Source organism: Myzus persicae, unplaced genomic scaffold (assembly GCF_001856785.1).
Source record: "Myzus persicae strain clone G006 unplaced genomic scaffold, MPER_G0061.0, whole genome shotgun sequence".
Classification (NCBI taxonomy): Eukaryota; Metazoa; Arthropoda; class Insecta; order Hemiptera; family Aphididae; genus Myzus; species Myzus persicae.
This window is the reverse complement of record NW_019100537.1, coordinates 537864-561769: the sequence shown is the minus strand read 5'-3', so window position 1 is coordinate 561769 and position 23906 is coordinate 537864. Positions and strand designations below refer to the sequence as shown.

Here is a 23906-nt window from a genome sequence, read left to right as displayed (position 1 = left end):
AATTATTCGTACGTGGGTATATAATTAGTCAATAATTAGTAAATATATAATAACAGAGATGACAGATAAATGTAATTTAAGCCTTAGAAAGTTCAGAATAATCCATACTGCACTATTATTTTTAACATTATAGCTAATTAACCTAGTATCTAATTTTAAAATAGAAATATTATAAAAGGGCCTATTGTAGGTTTTTATTTTTTATTTTTACCAAAAAATCCCTTTAATATTAATATTAACAAACTAAAATGGATTACTTTTAACCAAATATTTGCTATGTTGTATATGTGTAAAACGAAGGCAACTCTGTTTGTTTGCAATATTTATAATTCAATTATTGTCCAATAACGACTTACCTGTAAAAGCCAAATCGAGTGATTAAGTTGGTGACGATGGTCCGACCACTGTCATCAATACCACGTAAATTATTATTTGCATTTCCCGTGTGTCTTAGTACTAGAAGAACAACATCATATTTTCAAAATGATAGATGTTTTAATCAGTCAAATATAAAGTGAAATTATATATATATATATGAATTATGAATTATGAACTATATTATTGTACTAGCTGAATTACCCGGAAAACTCCTTTTAGATGTACAACACTATGGAAGCAAAGTCTTTTTAAGTATAAATTATATAATTTTTGAATGTGTAGCTACATGTGTATTTTTGTTTTTTTTTCATATTATTTTAGAATATTATTTATAAATAATAACATTGTGGTATATCTTTGTTGCCGTATAATATCAATGATTAAATTATAATCACACGGCGTATTGAATAGGCAATTTAGGTACAATAAATCACTTGTAATGATATTAATATTATTGTTATTGTTATCCGATGCCAATTATTAATACTATTATTAAAATACAAAATATACCTACATTTAAATAAAAATAACAAATATGTTTAATTTAATGATAATATACAAATAAATTATAAATAGTATTGACTGATAAACATTTCGTTCATATGTTTAAGTTCTTATATTTCATAAAGTAATATATCTACAAAGACAGACTTCCAAATCGGAATTAAGTACACTACTGTCAATAATATTCTTTTAATATTTAGAAATATGGCTGCAGTCACTAAAATGTGATGGCTACTGTTTTAACGAAATGTACAACTCACGTATTTCGAGTCTAACTAAAAAATCACGAACAATTTGAAATACCACCCGTTTAGTTGCATAATAAGAAACTTATGTTCACATAGTATTCCATTTTTGAAGACTTTAACGATCGATGGTCATAGACTAGCGGATCATTTGCTATTGCGCGAATTCCACCCACTAATTTCAACATGGTGGATTTCGTAAATGTAAAATTAGTAATTTTATATTATAATTCTAAAAAATAACCGAACTTGCAGGTATGAACCAACCTTATATATTATTAAAATATAATATTCTGATTGAATTCTACAAAAAACCAGTAAAGCAATGTCACATGATACTTTTCGTTATAATCGACTGAATTCTGATCATAATATCAATGCTCATAAGACCGATATTTCCACTGTTGTGTTAAATATATTGTATAAGCAGCGTCTGTGGCTATTTTATATGATCCAATTGAATATTCCTGACTCCAAAAACTATCAGAGAAAAAATTATATATTACACATCGTTTATAATATTAAATTGGATTCACTAAACATTTAATATAGGTACTTATAACTGACGTGCTCTCTGTTCTCAAAAATACATTTTTTTTCACATCTTAGTATTGTTAAAGTACCTCACGTATTCTTTTGTTTAGTCTATATCTGAATGTACTATTTTTGTTCATTAAAAATTAATTAGTACTCTTAAAGAATTATTGTTAAACTTTAATCATATAAAAAAAAATACGGTACCTATAAGACATTATTAAAATTATTAAATATAACTTAAGTTCCCTTTTATGTATCGAAAGATGCTCTTCGCAGGGATTTCATCATTACGTCAGTCAAAAATGTTGCAAAAACACAATACAAACGCTTCCAGCTTAAACTAGCAAATCACCGTAGCCACTTCTTCCAAAATCTCTCTTTCCAAATAATCTCTGGTGACTGACCGTCGTTTAAAGCGTAATTGTGGGTACCGTGACATGCTAGTCGACTGACCATCATCACTGCCACCAACGTCATGAAATTCAATTACTGAATACTTTTTTTCAATCTAGTCAATCTAGCCCACTCATTTATACCTCCGTTTATTGTGCTCACAGTAAAAATATGTTATACAGATTGTGCAAATTAAAAAATATATATGCCTATGACAAAAAAAATATATGAAGTATGAATGATATTCTATAAAGATCAAAAAAATAATAAACGTTTAAAAAAATCGATTTCTATTAAAGCTGTATATAATATTACTTACATGGTGCATCATTATAATACTCAATATTAGGTATAATGTATGCTTATTGATAAGTACTTAGGTATATATCAACGTAATTATTATTCGTAAGTCATCCGCAATAACAAAAAATTAATTTTTACGTACTGAATCACAGACATTTCGGTTATGTATTCTAGTGTAGGGTAATTGTTGATGCCTGGAACACGGTGTAGAGGTTTTGCAGCAGATGAACAAAGAATGGTCATCCTGCAGACCAATATAGAATTTAATTTCGTGGAGAAAAATTTGGGTTGCGACTGACTTGCGAGTGACTGCATTCATCAAAAATTGTAGCATAAATTATCAGTATATAACATGATAACAATTAAATCATATTTGCGGTTAAGAATTTCTACTTTTAACCCCGTCGGTTGTTGGTGCCATCATAATGAAGATAAAAATAACTAGAAATGATAGTTGTATATACCATGACTTTTAAGTACTTTTTGGTCGGTGTTCAATAGGAATCCTTGTTGAAAATCCTATTATGCACATCAACGTATTCAGACCTCGTGCATTCATATCTGATTGGTAATAGCTGCTTGATATGACTTAGTTGCTGAAACTGATAACATAAAAAAATATATATAAATAAAAACCATTTAGTATGTATAAAGTTATTTGAAAGAATATTTTGTAAAAAGGTTGAGCTCCAAACTTTGTAAGTGCATATTTTTTTTCGAAACCTGACAAAAATGAACGTCGGTTATATTTTGGTCAAATTGAAATACAGTATATTGTATAATACTTGCACACACATACTGCACGTGTAGCAGTGCCGCAACTACCACCAGGGCAAGCAGGGCAAAGCCCTGCCAAAGGGCCCAAATTTATTTTTCAAAGGGGGCCCATAATGGATGGATACTATTATAATTTTTCCTGGTTTTTGATTTTGTAAAAATGTACTTTGAATTGAATTATTTTAAATATTAACTAGTAAGGAGTTCATAATCGATTAGTAATAATGCGGTAAAAGTCTATGCTTTATGGTATAAGCACGATTAAAGATGATATATAGTACTATATATAGCCGTAGTAGTATAAAGTCTTTGGCGGCAAGTCAATTTAATTTCATAGATTTATTCTGTGATAAAAGATAAATGATGAAAAAATCATCGATCATCTTGGCGTTGGCTACTCTGAATACACAGTTTGTCTTATAAACCAAAGTAAGCACCGCAAAAGTGCAAAATAAAAATAGAATAAAAATATCGCTTTTGTTTACATTTATTTACCTACCTACAAAATAATAATTAACCAATAACCTTTATAGCTTATGCCTCTATGTATACTAAGTTATTTCACATTTATAATCACGAAGTTACTACAAGGTACTTTTAATTTTCACTTTTCATTGAATAGTTTGCATTGCTAATAAATAAATACTCTTATTAATCATTGGTGCTAATACTAATACTTGACTTATAAGTTATTTTAATAATATTTATAATGCCAAAATATCCCAGTGGTTCAGCAAAAAGGAAAATGAAAATAAAAAAAGATGAAGAAATAAAGAAATTGAAAGGTTCATTAAATATGTTTGCAGTAAAAAACAATTTGGATAATGCTTGTAAGTTGTAAATATATATTATTAAATACTGGGTGGTTGTTAAAATTCCTAAAGTTAAGGTTTTTTATAAAATGAAGGTTGTTTACTAAAAACTTAGTTTTCTATTTACATATTTACCTAGTTATCACATTATATTCTGCACATCTATAAATAATATGATGTGAATATGTGATATTTTTTAAAATATTTTAGTTGACAAGCGTGCTAAAAATGTTATGATGAAAACAAATGAAAATAATGAAGTGGAATCGTCTGAGACTTGTGATGATGCTGAGTCAGGCATATTTGATAAACCAGGCAGGAACCTAAATTAAACTTTTTACAATTATTAATATGTAAAAATGTTAACTACACTAAACGTTTAAACACATATTGTATGAAGATAAGCTTTGTTGTTCAATTTATTATATTATACCAATGTTACACGTAAATAATAATCTTTCATAATATTATACATTTTAATGAACATTTGATTTGTACCTATTTCATAAAGTAATTTTTTTGCTATTAGTTGATAACTGTTCCACCAACTTAATTAGTCGAATAATGAATGAAAATAATGAAATGAAATCGTCTGAGACTTGTGATGATACTGAGTCAGGCATATTTGATAAACCAGGTGAAATATATTTCTCAAAATATAGTTTTCTTAAAACTTAAACTAAACTGAATAAATTAATAATCATGATAATTACATCTATTTCAAGTGATATTAAAATGTAAAAAGATATTCATATAGCTTTTAAACAGTTAAACAATTTTGATATTCATTACCTACCTTATAATATGTATAGTAAATTTTGTTTTATTTATAGGTTTAGATTTAACAAATGATTATCCTACTGACCGTGGACATTTTACAGAGTTTGATACTGTAAAATCTGATTTGAAGAGAAGTATTTTATTGCATGGACCGTGTAAACCAACCTACATAGATTTTCCCTACAGCCCTGATGGAAAAGGTATCCTTAGACGTTTTTCAGCACAGTTTTATCACAAAACTACAAATACAGGACTATGTATAGCCAGAATATGGTTATGCTATTCATTCATTTTAGATTGTGCATACTGTGAAATATGTTGGCTTTTCGCTGATAGGCAAAATAGAAATTTTAAAATAAATTGGATATTAGGAATTAATGATTGGCACCATATTGGAGAAAAAATTGGAACACATGAAATTTCTCAACAGCATATTCAAGCCACTGAAGTCCGAGTACGTTGGTTAAAAAACGAAACTATAGACAAACATATGGAAGATAAAATTATTAAAGAAGCTAGTTTTTGGAGAAGTGTTTTAATTAGATTAGTAAAAATTATTTTATTTTTAACTGCGGGGAATACTGCTCTCCGAGGAAATGAAAACAGTAAAACTAAAATAAATAATACAGAAGGAAACTTTATCAGAACTGTAAGACTAATGGCAGATTTTGATCCTGTTTTAAATAATCTGTTGAATAATGAAAATCATACAATAAAATACCTGAGTTGGAAAATTCAAAATGAAATTATTTATTTATTATCCTCAGAAGTATTAAGTATATTAGCAAACGAAGTAATAAGATCTAAATATTATTCAATAATAGTAGATTCAACACAAGATATAACAAAAATTGATCAATTGAGTGTTATACTGCGTTATGTTGTTTTAAACTACGAAACAAAATCATTAGAAGTAAAAGAATCATTTTTTGGGTTTTTTGAATTTGATAACCATGGCTCAAAGGACTATGAAAATCTTATTTATGACGTGTTGAAAAAAATACAATTTAGACATCCAAAATTGTCGAGGCCAGGGTTATGATGGTGCAGTAGTAATGAGTGGAGCTTATTCAGCAGTGCAACAAAGAATATCTTCTACTGTGTCGAATGCACATTATGTACACTGCTGCGCACACAACATTACAAACTATATTCAATTTTTTTGGTTCTAGTTGTCCTAGATGGGCATCACTTGCATTTGGTGATGACACTGCCAAAACAATTAGACTTAAAGTATTTAAAAAAGTTTGTCCTATTCGCTGGGAGGCCAGGCATTCCTCAGTATCTGCGTTAAAACAAAGGTATATAGGAGTTATAAAATCATTAACATACATGTGTTTATCAAGTAACAAAGTAGATGAAAAACATATGGTAATTTCAATTAAAAAAAATATAGAATCTTTTGAATTTTTACTTATGTTATGTTTGTGGGAACGAGTATTGCATCCTTTGCATGGTATCTCTAAACTTTTGCAGAAGCAAGACATTGACCTCAAAAAAGCATTAGATAGATTAACTGATGCCTATACTTGTATGCAGCAACTTAGGAATGACTATTGTAGTGTAGTTGAAAATGCAAACAACCTGGCAATCAAATGGGGTATTCCAACTGATGACAAAGTGGCTCGCCAAAAAAAAGCAAGATTGTTTTTTGATGAAATAGATGGTGATAGACGGATGAATATCACACAAGATAATTTTAAAATAAAAGTATTTTTACCAATTGTTGACACAATAATATGTCAACTTAATGATCGCTTTAAAGGTTTACATAACGTTTGTAACATTTTCAATTTTTTGAAACCTCAAACACTTATAGGACCAGATGAAATTACTATTAAAGGATCATATGACTTTATATAAATGTATCAATCAGATGTAATTTCTGATTTAACGAGTCAACTGCTATCAATCAAAGAAATTATATAAAAATAAAAATTTGAATAGTATCCAAGCACTGGCTTCATTTATTATTGAAAACGATTTTGCTACGAGTTACTCTGATATATTAGGAGCATGTATAATTTATTTGACATTGCCAGTAACAGTTGCAACAGCAGAAAGGTCTTTTTCAAAACTTAAGATAATAAAAAACTATTTAAGGAATTCAATTGGACAAGAACGACTTTCCTATATTTCAGTTTTAAATATTGAACATCGTCGTACAAAAGAAATTGATATGGACAAAATACTAACAAATTTTTCAAATATGAAAGCAAGTAAAATGAAATTTGATTAAGTATGAATTAATGTATTGCTAAGTTTATTAAAATTATTTAAATATATAAAATAAATTATATAAATACAGATATTATTTCCACAGAAACATAGAATAAAATAGATATACAAAATAATAATCATTTATCATACCTCTTAATTTTATCCGAAAAAAAAATGTATAGCAGCATTTTATATTATTAAGTACCCCCTATAGTTAAAGGGCCCGAAATTAAATTTTGCCCTGGGGCCCTAAATAACTAAGTTGCGGCACTGACGTGTAGATATTATTTTAACCCAGCACACTTTTAAATTTTTAATACGATCGCATACGTCTAAATTCTCTCTATATATATATATATTATGATGGTTTATATGTGTACATTCTCGTAGTGTACCTATATATATTCTCTTTGACTTGTCGTTGGTGTAATAATTTTAAAATACGTGAAAAATGGCCCCAAAAAAAAAAACGTGACATTTCGAACGCCGTTCGCCGATACCCACCGCATTCCTGGTCGGGCGAGTGGTATAATTAATATGATAGTATCATGTAGGCACGTATTTTCTTTTTCGGAAAATTCAAAAATACGATACGATGTGGAAAAAAAACAACTGATATATACTGCGAGTATAATATATAAATAGGTATACATAAAGAGACTTCTGGCGCATTTCGTGTGTATATATATATATATATAGTTTTGACTCGACTCGGGGGAGGAAATTTATGGATTTCCCGGCGCCCACCGATAAATTAAAACTGACGTAGACGGCCCCGGAGAGAAACTATGGGACGAGGGCTGGCGTTTAATTTGTCCGGACGGCGAGAAATCGGCCGTGAAAATAGTTGGCGTGTTATTTCCGTCGATGCGTTCCTCTTATTCGTATAAAATGTTAAACAGACGACTTTTTTGAACATTTTGGTCAATCAAAATCGAAATTCGTAGTCGTTTCTGAAATATTATACTTTGTGTATATTATATAACAATAATAGTATTCTAATGAAAGTTGAACATAAGTAGGTAGGTATATGTACATTTATAATCTAGTACTTCAATAATATTTATCCCGCTCGTTTTCCTTATACTGATATTGCTTTCTAATGATTCCTAATTGTAGGTGTGCCTACACCTATTTGATATCTTCAACAGTAATGCTGTGGCTCAACGAATTTTAGTCTTAAAAAAATTAAATAGCTTTTTTTTCATTTTACCAATCGGTAGGTATTAAATTATTTGTTTATTTATTTGAACTAAATGCGAACATTGGGCACATTTACCACAGCACATTATAACTGTCGTTATATAAAGGTTATAATTATTAATTATTGTTATTATTTATTAATATTATAAAATTTAAATGATTGTTATTGCTTATTAAAAAAATCACTCCGCTCTGTATTTTCGATATTTTTTAATTGCAATATGAACCACTAATGCGAAATCAACCTAGTAATACATTTTCAGGTTATTTTTATTAAAAAAAAATCGGAAATGTCAATGTACCTTTAGTTAAAAAAGTCAAAATATTTTGACAATGTTATTATGCGTAGAGAATGCTGAATGCTAATATAAACATTTGGATCACTGATGAATGATGATAGAAAAAAAAATAGGAATTTCCGTTGAAAAAAGAGTTTGCCCTGAATCGCAAATCCGGAATCCCTTCAACTACATTCCCCGAAGTCCTTGGGTCAGCTGGACAATGGCATCCTTTCGTCAGGAGTATGTACTAACCTATCGTAATAAAGTTATCCAGAAGTAGGTACCGAGTCCTACAAGCAGTAAACGTCGTGTACTTTCGTCCTGCATGGCTGGATTCATATTCCCATCATATGAAGATAGGTACATAGTTCAACCGAAAAGATAGGTATCCAAAAAAACAGGTAGGTGAGGTTTTTACATTTTTTACAAATTGTACGATGTCGTCATAATTTTCTCAGTTCTTGTATACATAACCTCGAAAACCCCCGAACGTCTTATGTATTATTTTATTTCTCAAGACCGAGTTGAGAGAACACTCAACACTCGGCAAAAGAATTGAGTTTCCACATTTTTTTATTTCTGAATTAAAATGTAAAAATGGGGAAATTAGGTAACCACTCTGCTGTAAGTACAGACGTACAGTAGATGTCAAGTGTATCTCGTCATTAAGTAAGTCACAGTAATAATATTATATGTTATTGTAATAATGTGTTGAATTCTAATTTCCCCAATATTAAGAAGAAAAGTACGTAGGTAGGCCTAATATATAGGCACCTACATTGAATTTGTCTCTAACCCCTACAAGGCCACAAGGTCACAACTAAATCCACTTTTCACAGAAAGATATTGAAGTGTAAACATTTTTTCTTCTTCCAAAAAGCGATGATTCATCACTAGTGAGAGATGACAGCCAAAAATAAAAAAACATATCGTTCTGAAATTGCTCATCTTAGAATATAAAGCGAAATAAATGTTGTCGAAAACTAGTTATAATTTGATAGGACGACGTAAAAGAAAATAAAAATAAATAAAACAAACAAAAAAGTTTTTTCACATACATGTTCATATAATATAATATATATTTTTTTTAATATAACAACTAATATATATATATATTTATTTATATTTAAATATAATATAATATGTACAGCGTGAACACACGATTTACATTGTAATAATATTTTACAGGTACAAATAGGTACAATATTTATATCTTATTTAATGTTATAGCCTATGGGCGTGTTAAAAACAAAAACTGCATATCAAATATATACATTAGAATAATAGGTAATTATTCACATAATATAAACGCATTATTTATTCATACTACAACAACGATCGTCAAAAATAGTACCTACACCTTACACAAAATAAAAATCGATCACCAAATTTATTTGACACGATTCGTTTGATTAGCATGTATAATAATTAATAATAAATAATAAATAATAATAAGAATTGTACGGCTGTCAAAGAAAATGGTATGTAATTTTTCAAATATAGGTATCTATATGTATAAATAATAAACAATAATACATCTTGTCCTGACGTCAAACTTTATAGGTATCTATATGTTAACTTATTTGAGCTTTATCGTTTGTACTGATGATATATCACCTTCGGTCCAGACACGCGTATTTAACATAGGTACATATAATGTAGGTCAACTATAATATGCCCAACCACAAACTATATGTATAATATAATGTAGACATAAGCACCCCCCCCCCCCAAACTGTATAAGTACGTTTTTGATTCACATATTATATTATTGTAACCACGTCGTTTACGTCGAGTGCAAACGATAATAATAATTCTCGATTGGGGGTTATGGTAAAATGTGTGTATGGCCTTCAGGGTGGTATTTTTCCGTGGCCGCAGTCGAAAACTACACAGCGTCGGAGGGGGGATGATATTACAAAGAAATAAGATGTCTTACGGTTTTTTTTCTTTTTGGTTAGTTGAGCAGACTATTCAAACAACATATTGAGATCATTTCACTTAAGTAGTTATATATGTGATTGCTGATGCAGTGAACAATACAGTAACCTAAACACAATTATTAAATTATGAAAAGACGCGGATACGATTATTATTGAGTATATACAAACGGTGCATTAGATATGCAAAGGCGCAAAAAAAGTACTAAAAAGCAAATTAAATAACATCGTCACTCATGTTTGTCAGTACGAAATGTAGTCGGGCTCAGCCTGAATATTTATCACGAGGATTATTCATTCAGGGGAAAATGGAGGATTTTGTCCGATGAGTACACTCTCATACTCTATAGCAATGGTTTCCAACCCGGAATTCGCAAAAAAAAATAATTAACAAAACCACGGTATTTCGTATAATGATCTCGCATTTAAAAATATTTTTCATTTAAGTTGTAATTATTACCAAAGAAAACATTAACATCTAAGAATTAAGTATTATTTAAGTACTTATAGGTACAAATACTGTACATAAAATGTAGAAAATCTTTTTATGTTTGATTATTAACTTTTTGAAAGGAATGCGAGTCACGATTCGTAAAAGGTTGAAAACCACTGCTCTACAATATACTGCAAATATAATCCTTCTATTCTACTAGGGACAACGATGGAAAACGTTAAATTATTGTCAAATAGTGTGGTGCCATTTATGATATGCCGCTGAGGCGGACGGCCAGTGTACTCGATAAACGAAAAAAAAAAAGCTTATGTAAACACACAATAATAATAAACTAGTATACACAATGCAAGAAAAAACGAAAATAGTACAACGCTAATCAATATCATTTTTAACAGTTTAACACAAATTTTAATCAAAATAAATTATTTCGATAATTAAAAAATTTAAGGCAATAATAATATATAATAATTATTGTTGTATATTATTTGTACAGAAAATAATGGTTAGAAACAAAAGTTAAAATGTAATTAAAATTGAAACAAAATGTATAATAAAACCATATAAACACATGATCTTTATTTCGGATTTTAATTGTTTGTTCATTTATGAAGCTGAAAACATGTGAACTTTCATAATTGACGGCTTAACAAATGGCACAGGGTGAACACATTTTTTTTAAACAATTGTGAATACCAACCAAAGCATAACAATAATTCTAAAAATTATAAAATAATACCAATTTTTGTTTAAAAATTCAAATTAAACACTCATTCTATTTTCAAAGAGCCAAGTTAAGCAATATTTGTTTCTATTCGTTCACATATTTAAATACCACCGAATTAGAGAATAATACATTTTTTTTAATGTTAAAACTAAACAAAACAAATAAACTAGTACATAAGTCAGAACTATAAGGAAATATATATTAATGGTATATACACAAATATGTATATATTTATATATTATATACATATAAGATTATGTATAGTATATACATAGGCATGCGTAGATTTTCACCAACAAGTTTAATGACGGATATCAAGTTTGGAGTAATATTGTACAGCCCAATTTTTACAAAATATACACAATTCTATATTCAAAGTATAACTAGGAAGTTATCCCTATATAAATAAATTCATGAGCTCGGATTTAATTCATTGGAGAGTACTACCTCCTCAGTGACAGGTTCTGATATAAAATCATTTCCCGTCATATCCAAGTCTACATACATTTTGGATTTTTTCTGTTGATTACAGTCACCATTACGGCCATCCACATCCTCGGTTTTGAATGCAAAGTGGTCAAGGCCGACGTGAGAATTGGAATTTTCTGCACCCGTGCACATGAGGACATTAGACAGTATCATTTTCTCATTGTCGTTTTGATCATTTGAGAAAACCTCTTCACTACTGTGCATCTGATAGTCACCTTCAGTAGAGAATTCAATAGTATTGTTCATCATTGCTTCTAGAACACTCATTTCCTCTTCTGCCACATCTTCAATTTTTAGAGTAGTGCTGGTTTTTAATGAATCATTTTTATTGCTAATACTAGTAGAACCCATTATGTCCATTTGTACACTGTCTTCTCCTACAACAACATACTCGACGTCAGTATCTACAGTACCAACAGACTGAGTACAAACATTGTTCATTTGTTGCAATATATCAGTATCAGAACTGGTGCTATTTAATTTGAATGTTCCTCTTTTTCTGAGGGGTAGTCTGCCTAATAGAGCATCTGAAAACTTTTCATTACCGCAGTCTAAAATTTTAGTTATTAATGGCAAGGATTTGTTTTCAATCGGCACATTTATTTCAGAAACACTTAGTCGTGGTGAATCTTTTTTCCTTTCAGGATTTGAATCCATAGACTCTTTGAATGCTTTTATGTCTTCTGTGGTCAAAACATACTTTTCTATGTTTCCATCATCAGCCACTTTATACAGAACAACATCGTCTGGATTATCTGGTGGCATATGACTTTTAATATTCCTCAATATTGGATCTTCTACATTGGTGTCTATAATTGGTATATTAGACTGTGCTACATCCTGCATGTTACTAACCATATCTTCTGGTTGTTTGAGATTAGCAAGGTTCATATTGTCAGTAAGTTGGAAATGAAGAGCATCTTCTTTAGCTAATATATCATACACATTTTCAGTTAATGTGATGTAGTTACCATCACCATTCTCAATTAATATTGGAATATCTGTTGGAAGACCGGCTCCTTTTAATGCATTTATATATCTTTCAGAGCTCTGAGTTTGTATTTCTTGTGCTTTTGATACTTTAAGTTTATCATCAGATTTATCATTTTTGGTTAGTAAGCTAGCTAATAATGGTGATCGATTGACATCTTCATCTGTCTTCATGTCATTAGGCATTGACTTTTTAACATCATATCTATTTTCATCCACCGAATCTGCAGGCCTTTTCCTACTACGCTTATACTTTAGGTCTAAGTCATCACTGAACTTGGGATTGTTATTATCTAGACCGTTACTCATGGGAAATTCATGATTCACAGTCGCCATACTACTATCATTGGTTCTGTGTTTTGAAGGCGATATGTATGATTGGTTAGATCCTGCAAGTGACAGTAGTATTTGGGCTGATTCTGTCTGTGGTGGAGTAATAGGAGCCGGTTTGCTTACCAATGGTTCACAACATGGGCTCTGAAGATGAGCTTTAGGTCGACCCCTACCAGCACAAGGCCGCCTTTCGTTGGTATTATTATTTTGGCCAAGACGTGCAATAACAGCTAAAAAAATAATTACCGATAAATTACCTAATTTCATCCATATTACCTATTGTAGTTCAGAAATACTTACAAACGGACGAAGGGTAATTCCCGTTTTCTGTAACTTTAGTAGCAATAGTTGAAACTGGAATTGGTGAAGACGAAACTTGACAAATTCGAGTTTGAGCTGCTGTAGTACAAACAAGAGAAGGTGGTTTTATAGACTTAGAATCTTGTAAGCTTTCATGAGCTAGCGAAGATAAACCTTTAACCTGAAAAAGACAAGTAATTTTTTTTTTCAACAACTTTTTTATTATTATAAAAATAAAATTTACAATCCATATACACAAACAACACAATTAATATGATTGCATTTAACTAAACGTGACAACATGAGCATCCATTGATACTGTATCTAAAATTATTAAGAATTTATACCTCACATCTAAGAAGAGGATGTTAGCCCACTATTTGTTTTCTCTCTGACCCCTGTGTAATATAGCATTTTTGAGCTTAGCAGATCCAATATTGTGTTATAAGCTTTAATATTTAAATGAATATACTTATTATCAAACCTAAATCTAAAAACATTATCTGTGCTTATAGGCTTTTTACATTATTTTAATTCTATAGTAAGTTATAAATATGTATAGTATTACAATTTAAAAATATATCACCGAAAATTGAATTTTTGTAAAAAATCCAACGTTCAAACACAGATATAAGTCTATAATATTAAACATTAAGCCATCACAAGATTGGCTCCACTGGAGCCAAATTTGCTATTATACAGTTATGCATGGATGAGACAGAAAAAACCAATGATGTGTAAACACCTTCCTAAGAAATTTTAAATTATACTACAGCCAGACTTCGTTAACTCAAATTTGAAGGAACTGGCCAAAAAGTTTGAATCATCCAAAGATAATGCAATGATAAGAAATTGTAGAGACCGGGAAAAGTTGGCGTTTTCAAATTATTAACAAAAAATTTCAAGTTAACCAATTTTGATTAGGGATTTTAATGAAACCAAAACTATGTAAAAACTATTATTTACTTCTTGTCCTTTAAGCCGCAGTCACACAATGATAGTAAATGGCGATAGTTGCTATCACAAATTCGCAACAGCTAACTGCCACTGTACAAACTACACGATAGTTACCATCACACTATTTACTTATTCACTCTCACACTATCATACACGCATGATAGTTCTTTCACGACAACAACTATAGCGTTTTCTATCATTGTGTGACTGCTGCTTTATAATTGTTTCAATTCAACTATGCAAATTTTACACCCTGAAAGAGGATTAATCATCTAAGTATATACTAATTAAAACCAATTAAGAACTGTTGAAGTCGTAATTCACAACTATAACTAGCTGAATATACAAATGTAGAGAAATATTACTAAAAAACTTCATCACTTAAAAAAGTAATTAAATTTAGCAAAATAATAAAACCCTATTTGGCGGGTTGCATGAACAATCACTTAACATTAAATGAATCAATAGTGAGCTAATGGTCTCTTAAACATGATTTAGTAGCCTATGATTAGTCCATTAAGTTTTATTGAAGCATTAAATTAATCAATTTTTCATACAACCTGACATAAACATAGAAATATCTAATTTATCAGATAAAACATTATATTATTTACTGAGTAAACTAATTCAATAAGTCAATTAAGATGATAAAAAAAATTTAAGTTTTCATTATGCTCAAAACATTTTTTTAAATTTTAATTAACTTAACTTAACTTAATATTTGTAGATTAATTATTTATTGAATTTTCCAACTATAACAATACTATAAAAATAAACATTTACAGTTATAATTAATTGAGCAGTTGGTTACTTACAAACTTAAGGTTGTGCAAAAGTGATATTTTGATGTATACTTATAAATGTTTATTTTAATATATAGTAACATCTTGATCAAATGACCCTTCATAACTTAAAATTCTAAACACTTAGATAAAAATCCCCTTCCAACTTCTATTTTTCAAGTGTTTTGAAATTAATAATTATCAATAATTCAAACTATTCATTTCCTTTTAAATTTTAAGTTCCCAAAATCAACTGTATGAGTGATGAAGTATTTAATATAAATACGACATTAATAATTGCATTTCTTCAAAACTAATTTGTTTAAATTAATATTTTCTTCGAAACTACTTTTTACTTCTGAAACTATTTAATATACTACTTATTTATTTCATATGATTGTAATACTAAGATTTATTTAAATTTGTTTCACTATCAGTTATAGATTTTACAACTAATTTTATAACTTAAATTTCTCAACTAACAAATGCAAATCTGAGTAAATATAAACAAATGCATTGATATTTTATAATGTAAAATATGCAATTCATACATTTTTAGACTATGTGCACATTAAAACATAGCAGATGAGAATAGTTTTTATACATGTAACATTCTCGGTTTTACAACTAGCATAGTATTAAGTTTAGTATAAATTAATCAATAACTATTATAAATTAAATAACTCTTGGAGTAATTTGTATAGTAGTAGTATTTTAAGTGCCGACAATATTAATATTATAAGCTGCAACTGGACTCTATGGTTAACCAATGATTTATGTTTATAAGGATTCTATCTATAATTTAAAACTAATAAATAGTAGATACCACTTATTGGACTCACTTTGGGACCAAAGTATTTAAGTCTCATTAACCTAATGAATTAAAAAGATGAAAGGTCCAATAATAAAAAGATAAACATATGCAGCATTTTAATAAAAAAAAATTGAATTTGCTATCTACTTAAAAATCGAGTTAAAAATATTCATTATTATGTATTCATTTATTTATTTCATAAGTATGGTTGTCATTCATAAAGGTAAAAAACATATAAATTGATAACTAATCAGTTAATCGTGCCTTTTTTGCACCAAAACTAAAAGTATATGACTCATTATATTATTATACACTAAAATACCTATCTAAACACGAAAAATTTTTGTTTCATTTGGGATTTATGAAAATTTATTTTATTTCTATCTGAATAAATAAACTTCATATTAATAGATGTTGCATTGCTTGAACACACAAAACTTTAAATACCAAAAAAAAAATTGTTATTTTGTTTTTAACTGAACTATATTCTAGAAATCCAATCTTTTGATAAGAACTTTCAAGTAGAACTTTATTTCTATTGACACTTATTGATAAGCAGTAAATTAAATCAAAATACATATTGCATTATATAAAAACAATGTTATATTAATATTTAATTAAATATACTTGGCTATTTTATAACTAAATAGTATATGAAGTGTGTACAAAAAATAAGTTTTATTTGACAATAAAAACAGCTAAAATATATATTTCAAAAATATATTTATTGAAATATAAAAGAATAAATATTAGGTATATTATTTTTTGAACATAGTTTTTACCATTATTCAGACTTAATATAACAGGGCAATAGTGTTGGTGTTACTTCATCAAAGAATGATCAGGTATATTTTCAATTTTTATTTTTTCCATTATTAATATCTTAACAAATGGCGATATGACATATGTGACACTCACTATTTTTAAAATGGTTGTGTACTTTCCTAACAAGTTAAAACGACAATTTTTCTTTAAACATACATTTTACTTATTTTTATTGCCAAACGGAACTTGTTTTCTAGACATAACCATTATACCAGACTAATTTTAAAATACTACAAGATCCTCTTATTCGGGATAAATTAGATAGAAGTTTATGTCCATGTTAAACAAAGTTAAACAAAATCTAAATTAAGCAATATGTATTTTACACTAAATTTTTATCCAGTTCTAAGAACTATAAATGTGATTGCAGTAACAGTGGACAAATTAAGGAAACTAATTTATACAACACTTTATCAAACAACAAAAATATAGATAAAAATTAGGGAAGTATATATGAAATATATTGTATAATACAAAATTTGTAAAAAAAAAAATGAATTGATAAAATCACCAAAATTAAACAAATACATTTTTTTGTTATTTTATTTTTAGACAGTTTAAAATGAATACTTATCATTTTATTCCTAGGAAATGAACATTATATGTATATTATACTCACAGCTTCAAACATGCTCCAATCCCACGTCATTCTAATTGAAACCTGGTGTAAGAACTGGTAAGTAATGATTAACGAATCTAAATCCTACCACATAACTTTCATACTTGAAAGGCCTATGTCCTCAAATCACTTTCAACAACATCCAAATTCCCACCTCACTTACCACAAAATACCTTGGTGTTAACTTCAACAAAAGATTAATGTGGAATCACCATATCCACACCACCAAAATTAAGCTTAACTCTCGCCTTCGTTTCCTTAACTACTCCTTAAACTCTAAATCCAAACTCTCAATCGGTACTAAGCTAATGCTTTAAAAAGCCTACTAAAACATATTTGGACTTATGGCGTCCAGATTTGGGGTGCAGCACCAAAAATTCAACATTAAGTACATTACAAGTTGTCCAAAATAAAACTCTGTTTAATTACAAGCGCACCTTTCTTTGTCTCAAACCACACCCTACACAATGACTTAAAACTACTAACAGTATTAGACTTCTAAGTTCTATAAATGCTACCACAAATCACTTCACGAACATCCAAACATTCTTGCAAAAAATCTTTCCAACCCAATGCCTGGAAATCCTCCAAAAAGACTTAAAAGGAAATGGTGCCACGACTTACTCTTTGAATAACCCTCCATAATAAGACTCAAGTCCCTCAATTATATTTTTTCTTCTTCTAACCATCTATTATGTTTATTATACTAAATATTGTACAGATTGTATAAGTCAAATAAAAATATATTATTCAACACCATAAAGTATTTTTTTTTTTTAATTAATAATTGCAAAGAAAGTTTAATATTACTTTCTTTGATTAAGAATTTCTTACTCATTCAATAATTTGCATAAAAATGAAGTACCTTTTCAAAATTTAAAAAATGAATGACAAATTATCACCTTATCAATTGTAAAAACTAGATAGCCCAAAAATAATATGTTTAACATATGAACTGTTCGTTTTTACTACATCTACAAATATGAATAAAAAAATTATAAATGAACCATGTACGTATAAAAGATATTTGTGTGCATAAAATTAATTTTTAATTTTTAATTAAATCAAACTAACATTTTTATTTGAGAAAAATTACATAAAAAATACTATAATATAGAATAGCAATATTTATGTATGCAAATAGTATGTAAAGCAAGGGCGGGAAGTAAGTTTTTTTGGACAAGACTGAAATTGCTTTCACACATGAGCTACACATACCATTTTGTCACACCTTTGCTGCCTTAATTGACGTTACAGTAATGATAAATTGTTCTTGCAGTTCTGGGTATCTAGATTTGCCAAACCAATTAATAAGAACAGCATAGAAATAATCCTGATACATTAGATTAAATGTATTCATACGATTATGTATATCAATCTGATTTAGAAAGTAAAATATAATTTTCTAAAGCTTCAACGGACATCAAAAATTAAACATTCAGTGCATCTAAGCAAGTATGATAAAAAAAAAACTTAATACAGCTATTATTATAATTTATTCAAAAATTATTACCTACATAATGCAATAAAATATTAATTTAATGCATAATAATTAATAACTGATGTTATGTATTATGTGAATAACTTTTAATACATTGTTTGGTACTTAAAATTTATAAAATAGAATAAAACAATAAGTTTTTGATGAGCAATTAATATAATTAAAATGTGATGTGTGTAAAATCAATAGAAGCATTTGTACATATATATTATAAAAAAATATTAAGTAACACTTGCAATTATTTTCCTTTCCTCAAAAACAAACAAACAATATTATAAACATCGTAAAATAGTTATCAGTTAATTGTAGATTTATTTTACCAAAATTCTAATCATAATTCCTACTAATCATTATTTAAACATTTTTCATACAATATTTTATTTGTTAAAAAATATATAGGTACTATTATATCTACTAAGACCTAAAACTTTTTATTGAATACCTACAACAATATTGTACAATTTTTTTAAGAATATTAATTCAACCCAAAGAGTAATGATAAGTTTTTTTCATGATAGATGTTTATTTTAACTGTATTATAAATAACAGAATAAATGTATTAATTATTTATAAACTGATTAATTAATTACCTCAAAAAATTTGGCTGCTTCCACAAGAGCATGTAAATTATCTTCTGTAACATTTGTTTCTCCACAATACATGAACTCAATTAATGATTTGAGTACACTAAATTTCATATCTTTGAGAACAATCATGGGATGATTACCCAATTCACGCTGAAATTAAAAGCAATATTATTGTAGTAAACATAATTATGTATACCTAATGTATTCAATCTAAGAATTAATAACATGAAATGATCATAACTATCATCAAGCTTCAAAATGTTTATAATATTTATAATATAGATTCAAGTATAATGTAAATAATAGTAATATTACCTCAAAGTATGGGCTGCAAGCTGCGAGAACTGATCTATGTACTTTAAGACTGTGTGTATTACACATCAAAGTGACATCAACCAACTGTTGACGTTCCAAAAGATATCCCAGACGTGCGACTAAATGCGTAGAATGATCATCCCATGAAACCATAAAACGTGTTGGATTCCCCATCTAAAGATTTAAAACAACCATTACTACATCACAATAGAGAAAAAAAATGAAATGGGCAATGCAATCATCTTACTGATAAGAGTTGATAGCCTAGTAAATAATAACTGTATCTAAACAAAAAAAAATTAATACTCGACATAAAAAAACTACTAATTATTTTATCTTTGTCATTTGCGTTTGCATCAATAATTATTTAGAAAACACATTACACATGTCACTCCATGGCAAAACATGAAGTGTCATTACACATTGAAAATGGTCTTAATGACATAACCATAAATGCCTGAAATGGTATAACTATTAAAACAATCAAATACCACCTACCTATCCAATGCTGCTAACAAATTGTCTTACAATTATTGCATACTTGCATGCTAAAAGTTACAACAAAACTAATCACTAGGTAATCAAGTTTATAATGTTTATATCAGAAAACTGTATATTATGCAGTAGAACAAGTAACCACTAACTGGGTATTGGGTATCACAATGATAGGCACAATATAAACTTGGAAAATATATCAAAACTATGAACACTTTCTCTACCGAGCAGTAAATAATGCACTAGCAGTAAGCACTACAGCTTTACCACTAAGTGATTGACGGCTGGTGCTCAACAGAATATTGGAATATGGTTGTCGCCAATTAATTCTGCTGCATTTGATTTAAATGACAAATGACAAGACAAAAACGTTAGTACATAATAATATGTATATTATACCTTTGACTGTGTAAACACAAATCGTAATTAATTAACAATTATTATCAGCGTTATGGCGTTGTGCTGATTGACGCTAGAACTTTAACCTTACAACGTTGTACGAAACAAATGGAACCCAACACACCCAACACTATCGTTTTTTCAAGTGTCCAAGACGTTATCGTTACCGATTGCGTATCGTTTCAAATCCAGTACAAATTTGACTGGCAGGCGGTTCGCTGTGCAAACGTAAACGTAAACAAACAACCACATGCCATCACATTCGCTCGTGAAACCTGAAATCATCGCAGGGAAGACGAAATCTTAAGTTCGGGGCACAATGGTAGGAGAACCATCGACTACATTTTCGTTGGCAAACGGCCGGGGCCGATGGATGGGATCGGAAGACTTGTCAGCGATCATCTTGGCGACTCGGCGTGCCGATACTAGGGACATTCGGGTCCAAAAAAAAGGACAGCGTGGGGGGTCCCCCCTCGAAAAAAAAACCAACGCATGGTGTTCGCGACAGCAACCCGTGCGGGGGGGAAAATCGCAGCTGCGGGAAAACATATGACGAACCGCGAGGTCTGATAGACGGCCGCCAAGGCTGTTTTTCACGTGACAACGCCACAACGTCGATCCGGGAAGCCGCCAAAAAACAAAAATCACCGTCAGAACACAGTTCGAACCCGTTCGTCCACCTTTTCCGACACACTTTCAAGAATTTAAAAGCCCCGCAACACCGCCAAAGTGAAAAAGACGAGGCGGAGGCCGGAAAAGGTACCCCCCTACCAGCTAGGTCTTCGGTTCTTCTTACCTTTGCGGCGCAACGACACTACAACAACACTGCAGGCGGCATAGGTCACGGGGCTATATGGGCATCGCGGTCTCCCCGCCCAGCGGCAAAGGCGCCTCGGACTCGGACTCGACGAACTGGGACAACTACGACGGACGGCCGCAATGACGAGACTGACGGCGACACCGCCGGGACTGCGACTCGGCACAAGGCGACGACGACGACGACGACGACGGTCGCACGGACATCATAACAACCGACCCGACCGGACGACGATTACTCCGGCGGCGATCTCGTCGTCGTCGTCGTCCTCGTCGCAGTCACAGATTCTGCTCCCGCTGTCGTCCGGACCGCCTAGACTTCTTTGGTCGTCACAAGATCGAATCACCGCCGCCACGATAACGACGAGCTTTGTCGTTTCCGCTGTCGTCGTCGTCGATCGCTCGCTATCCCGCGGGACGGCCGCCGAACGGATTATGCACCCACGACGGCGGACGCAGAGTTGTCGGTCGTCGTCGTCTCGTTCACACCTGTAATAGGCGGTAAACCGTGCGTATATCGACCGACGGAAAACTAATTTTATTTGTTTGACTGTTGAAGTGTGTGTGTGTGTGTGTGTGTGTGTGTGTGTGTGTGTGTGCGTAAAAAGTCAAAATAATATTATTGTGCCACTGAGTACGCTGACAGTGTGTAATAATAACAATAATAATAGTAATATTTTTATTTGTTGAAGTGTGTGTGTGTGTGTGTGTGTGTGTGTGTGTGTGTGTGTGTGTGTGTGCGTAAAAAGTCAAAATAATATTATTGTGCCACTGAGTACGCTGACAGTGTGTAATAATAACAATAATAATAGTAATAATAATAATAATGTAAATGTTTGGGAATAAATCGTGATTGTGCGCGTGTACCTCATCGGTTGAGTGGGACGCGGCGGTCGCGGGACCGGAGGTACGCCAACCCGGGCAGTCGGCGTGACGTCACGACCGCTGCTCGATCGGACGGTAAGGGGCCCCCAGCACAACCCGATCGTTACTATTCCTATTTCCTTTGTCCAAACGCGTACGATCCGTTACCGCTCACCTACGTCCCGGCGACCGTGCGACATGGCTGGCTCGACTCCGGCCGCGGCTGAGGACGTTGTGCGCGCGCGCGTCGGGCGCAGTGTCGCCGACCGCACCGCGGCCCGGTGATCCGTCGGCCCCATAATTACCGTGCTCGGCCCCGGTGACCGGAGTACCGTTTTCCACGATACGTATATATAAATACACGGACGATTTGTGTACAAATAATATATTGTTGATAATAATATTATTATTATGCGCCCGGCCGCGCGTGTGTACAATAACAATATTATCGTATACAGAAATGTATATAGGTTAACGTCGAGGTCGCCACCGCCGCCAATGCTCATTAATCCGGTTCGATTTCCGACCGCTGTATACATATATATATATATATATATGTATATAAATACCTTATCTTCGTATACATATCAATAATGTAACATGTACTCGGCTCTTCCGACGGTTAATTGTTTCATTCTCTCGGTTTTGTTTGTATTATGCCTATTATTATTATTAGGCGACAGTGGCGTAATCGTGTTAGTGGTGACTGTAGAGTGGGGTTCGTGGCGATGAATGCCCCCCCCCCCTCTCGTTGACCTATTGTTTTTCATCTGTACATCCGTGGTACTTGCTTACTTGGGCTAGTACATATATATAGTATTATACATGGATTTTTGATCGGAGTTTTCCCCTCCGGTTAGGCTACAGTGCTACACAGACGGCCGAATATGCCAAGAGAAGTATAATATAATAAGTTATTGGGTGTACTTAAATTTTGGACATTGCTCAACAATAGGTAGGCGGTTGTTATTAGTTGGTTTTTTGCTCTACATAAATTAATATAAAAACTATAAATGTTTGCAGAAAAGTAGTAAATGACATAATATTATATACTTTTGAACAACATTTTCGTGTTTGACGTTTTCAACTGTTCGTCAACACAAAACGTTGACCAACGCCATGACCTAAACCGGGTAGCCCTGATCACACCGCTGTACAAAATAATAGTATTGTCCACAGAGCATAATATCGTAGGTGTACACGCGTTGGATTTCCGTCGTACGAAAAAATCCGTTTTTTGTACCCAGCGGCCATTTTTGCTGCATATAC

General features: G+C 30.9%; 2 protein-coding genes across 5 annotated transcripts; one reads left to right on the top strand and one right to left on the bottom strand.

Annotated features, from left to right (window-relative positions):
* The first annotated feature begins 4513 nt into the window (after window positions 1-4513).
* LOC111031275 lies at window positions 4514-6968 on the top strand. The gene is made up of 7 exons (XM_022311154.1): window positions 4514-4586; window positions 4783-4929; window positions 5026-5334; window positions 5497-5764; window positions 5902-6439; window positions 6549-6607; window positions 6677-6968. Exons 1-7 carry the CDS (start codon window positions 4514-4516, stop codon window positions 6966-6968), a joined length of 1686 nt encoding a protein of 561 aa, XP_022166846.1.
* A 3335-nt stretch (window positions 6969-10303) lies between these two features.
* On the bottom strand, window positions 10304-22383 carry LOC111031285. Of its 4 annotated transcripts, none has more exons than XM_022311170.1 (5): window positions 21754-22383; window positions 20064-20237; window positions 19752-19898; window positions 13664-13844; window positions 10304-13593 (listed from the first exon to the last, which is right to left on the bottom strand). In XM_022311170.1, exons 2-5 carry the CDS (start codon window positions 20235-20237, stop codon window positions 11963-11965), a joined length of 2133 nt encoding a protein of 710 aa, XP_022166862.1. In that variant the 5' UTR covers window positions 21754-22383; the 3' UTR covers window positions 10304-11962. The 4 variants fall into 4 exon arrangements, with proteins under 4 accessions (XP_022166862.1, XP_022166876.1, XP_022166870.1 ...); XM_022311184.1 differs by lacking the exon at window positions 21754-22383 and adding an exon at window positions 21125-21148; XM_022311178.1 differs by lacking the exon at window positions 21754-22383 and adding an exon at window positions 20562-21019.
* Window positions 22384-23906: the final 1523 nt, after the last annotated feature.

Excerpts from the sequence above, each read along its gene's own strand:
- LOC111031275 (XM_022311154.1), top strand. The coding sequence starts at position 4,514 with ATGAATGAAAATAATGAAATGAAATCGTCTGAGACTTGTGATGATACT. Across the intron at positions 4,587-4,782 it reads AGGCATATTTGATAAACCAG|GTTTAGATTTAACAAATGAT; the intron begins GTGAAATATATT and ends TTTTATTTATAG. Across the intron at positions 4,930-5,025 it reads CTACAGCCCTGATGGAAAAG|ATTGTGCATACTGTGAAATA; the intron begins GTATCCTTAGAC and ends CATTCATTTTAG.
- LOC111031285 (XM_022311163.1), bottom strand. The coding sequence starts at position 20,376 with ATGTCGAGTATTAATTTTTTTTTGTTTAGATACAGTTATTATTTACTA. Across the intron at positions 13,845-19,751 it reads AAGCAGCCAAATTTTTTGAG|GTTAAAGGTTTATCTTCGCT; the intron begins GTAATTAATTAA and ends TGTCTTTTTCAG. Across the intron at positions 13,594-13,663 it reads GAATTACCCTTCGTCCGTTT|CTGTTATTGCACGTCTTGGC; the intron begins GTAAGTATTTCT and ends TTATTTTTTTAG.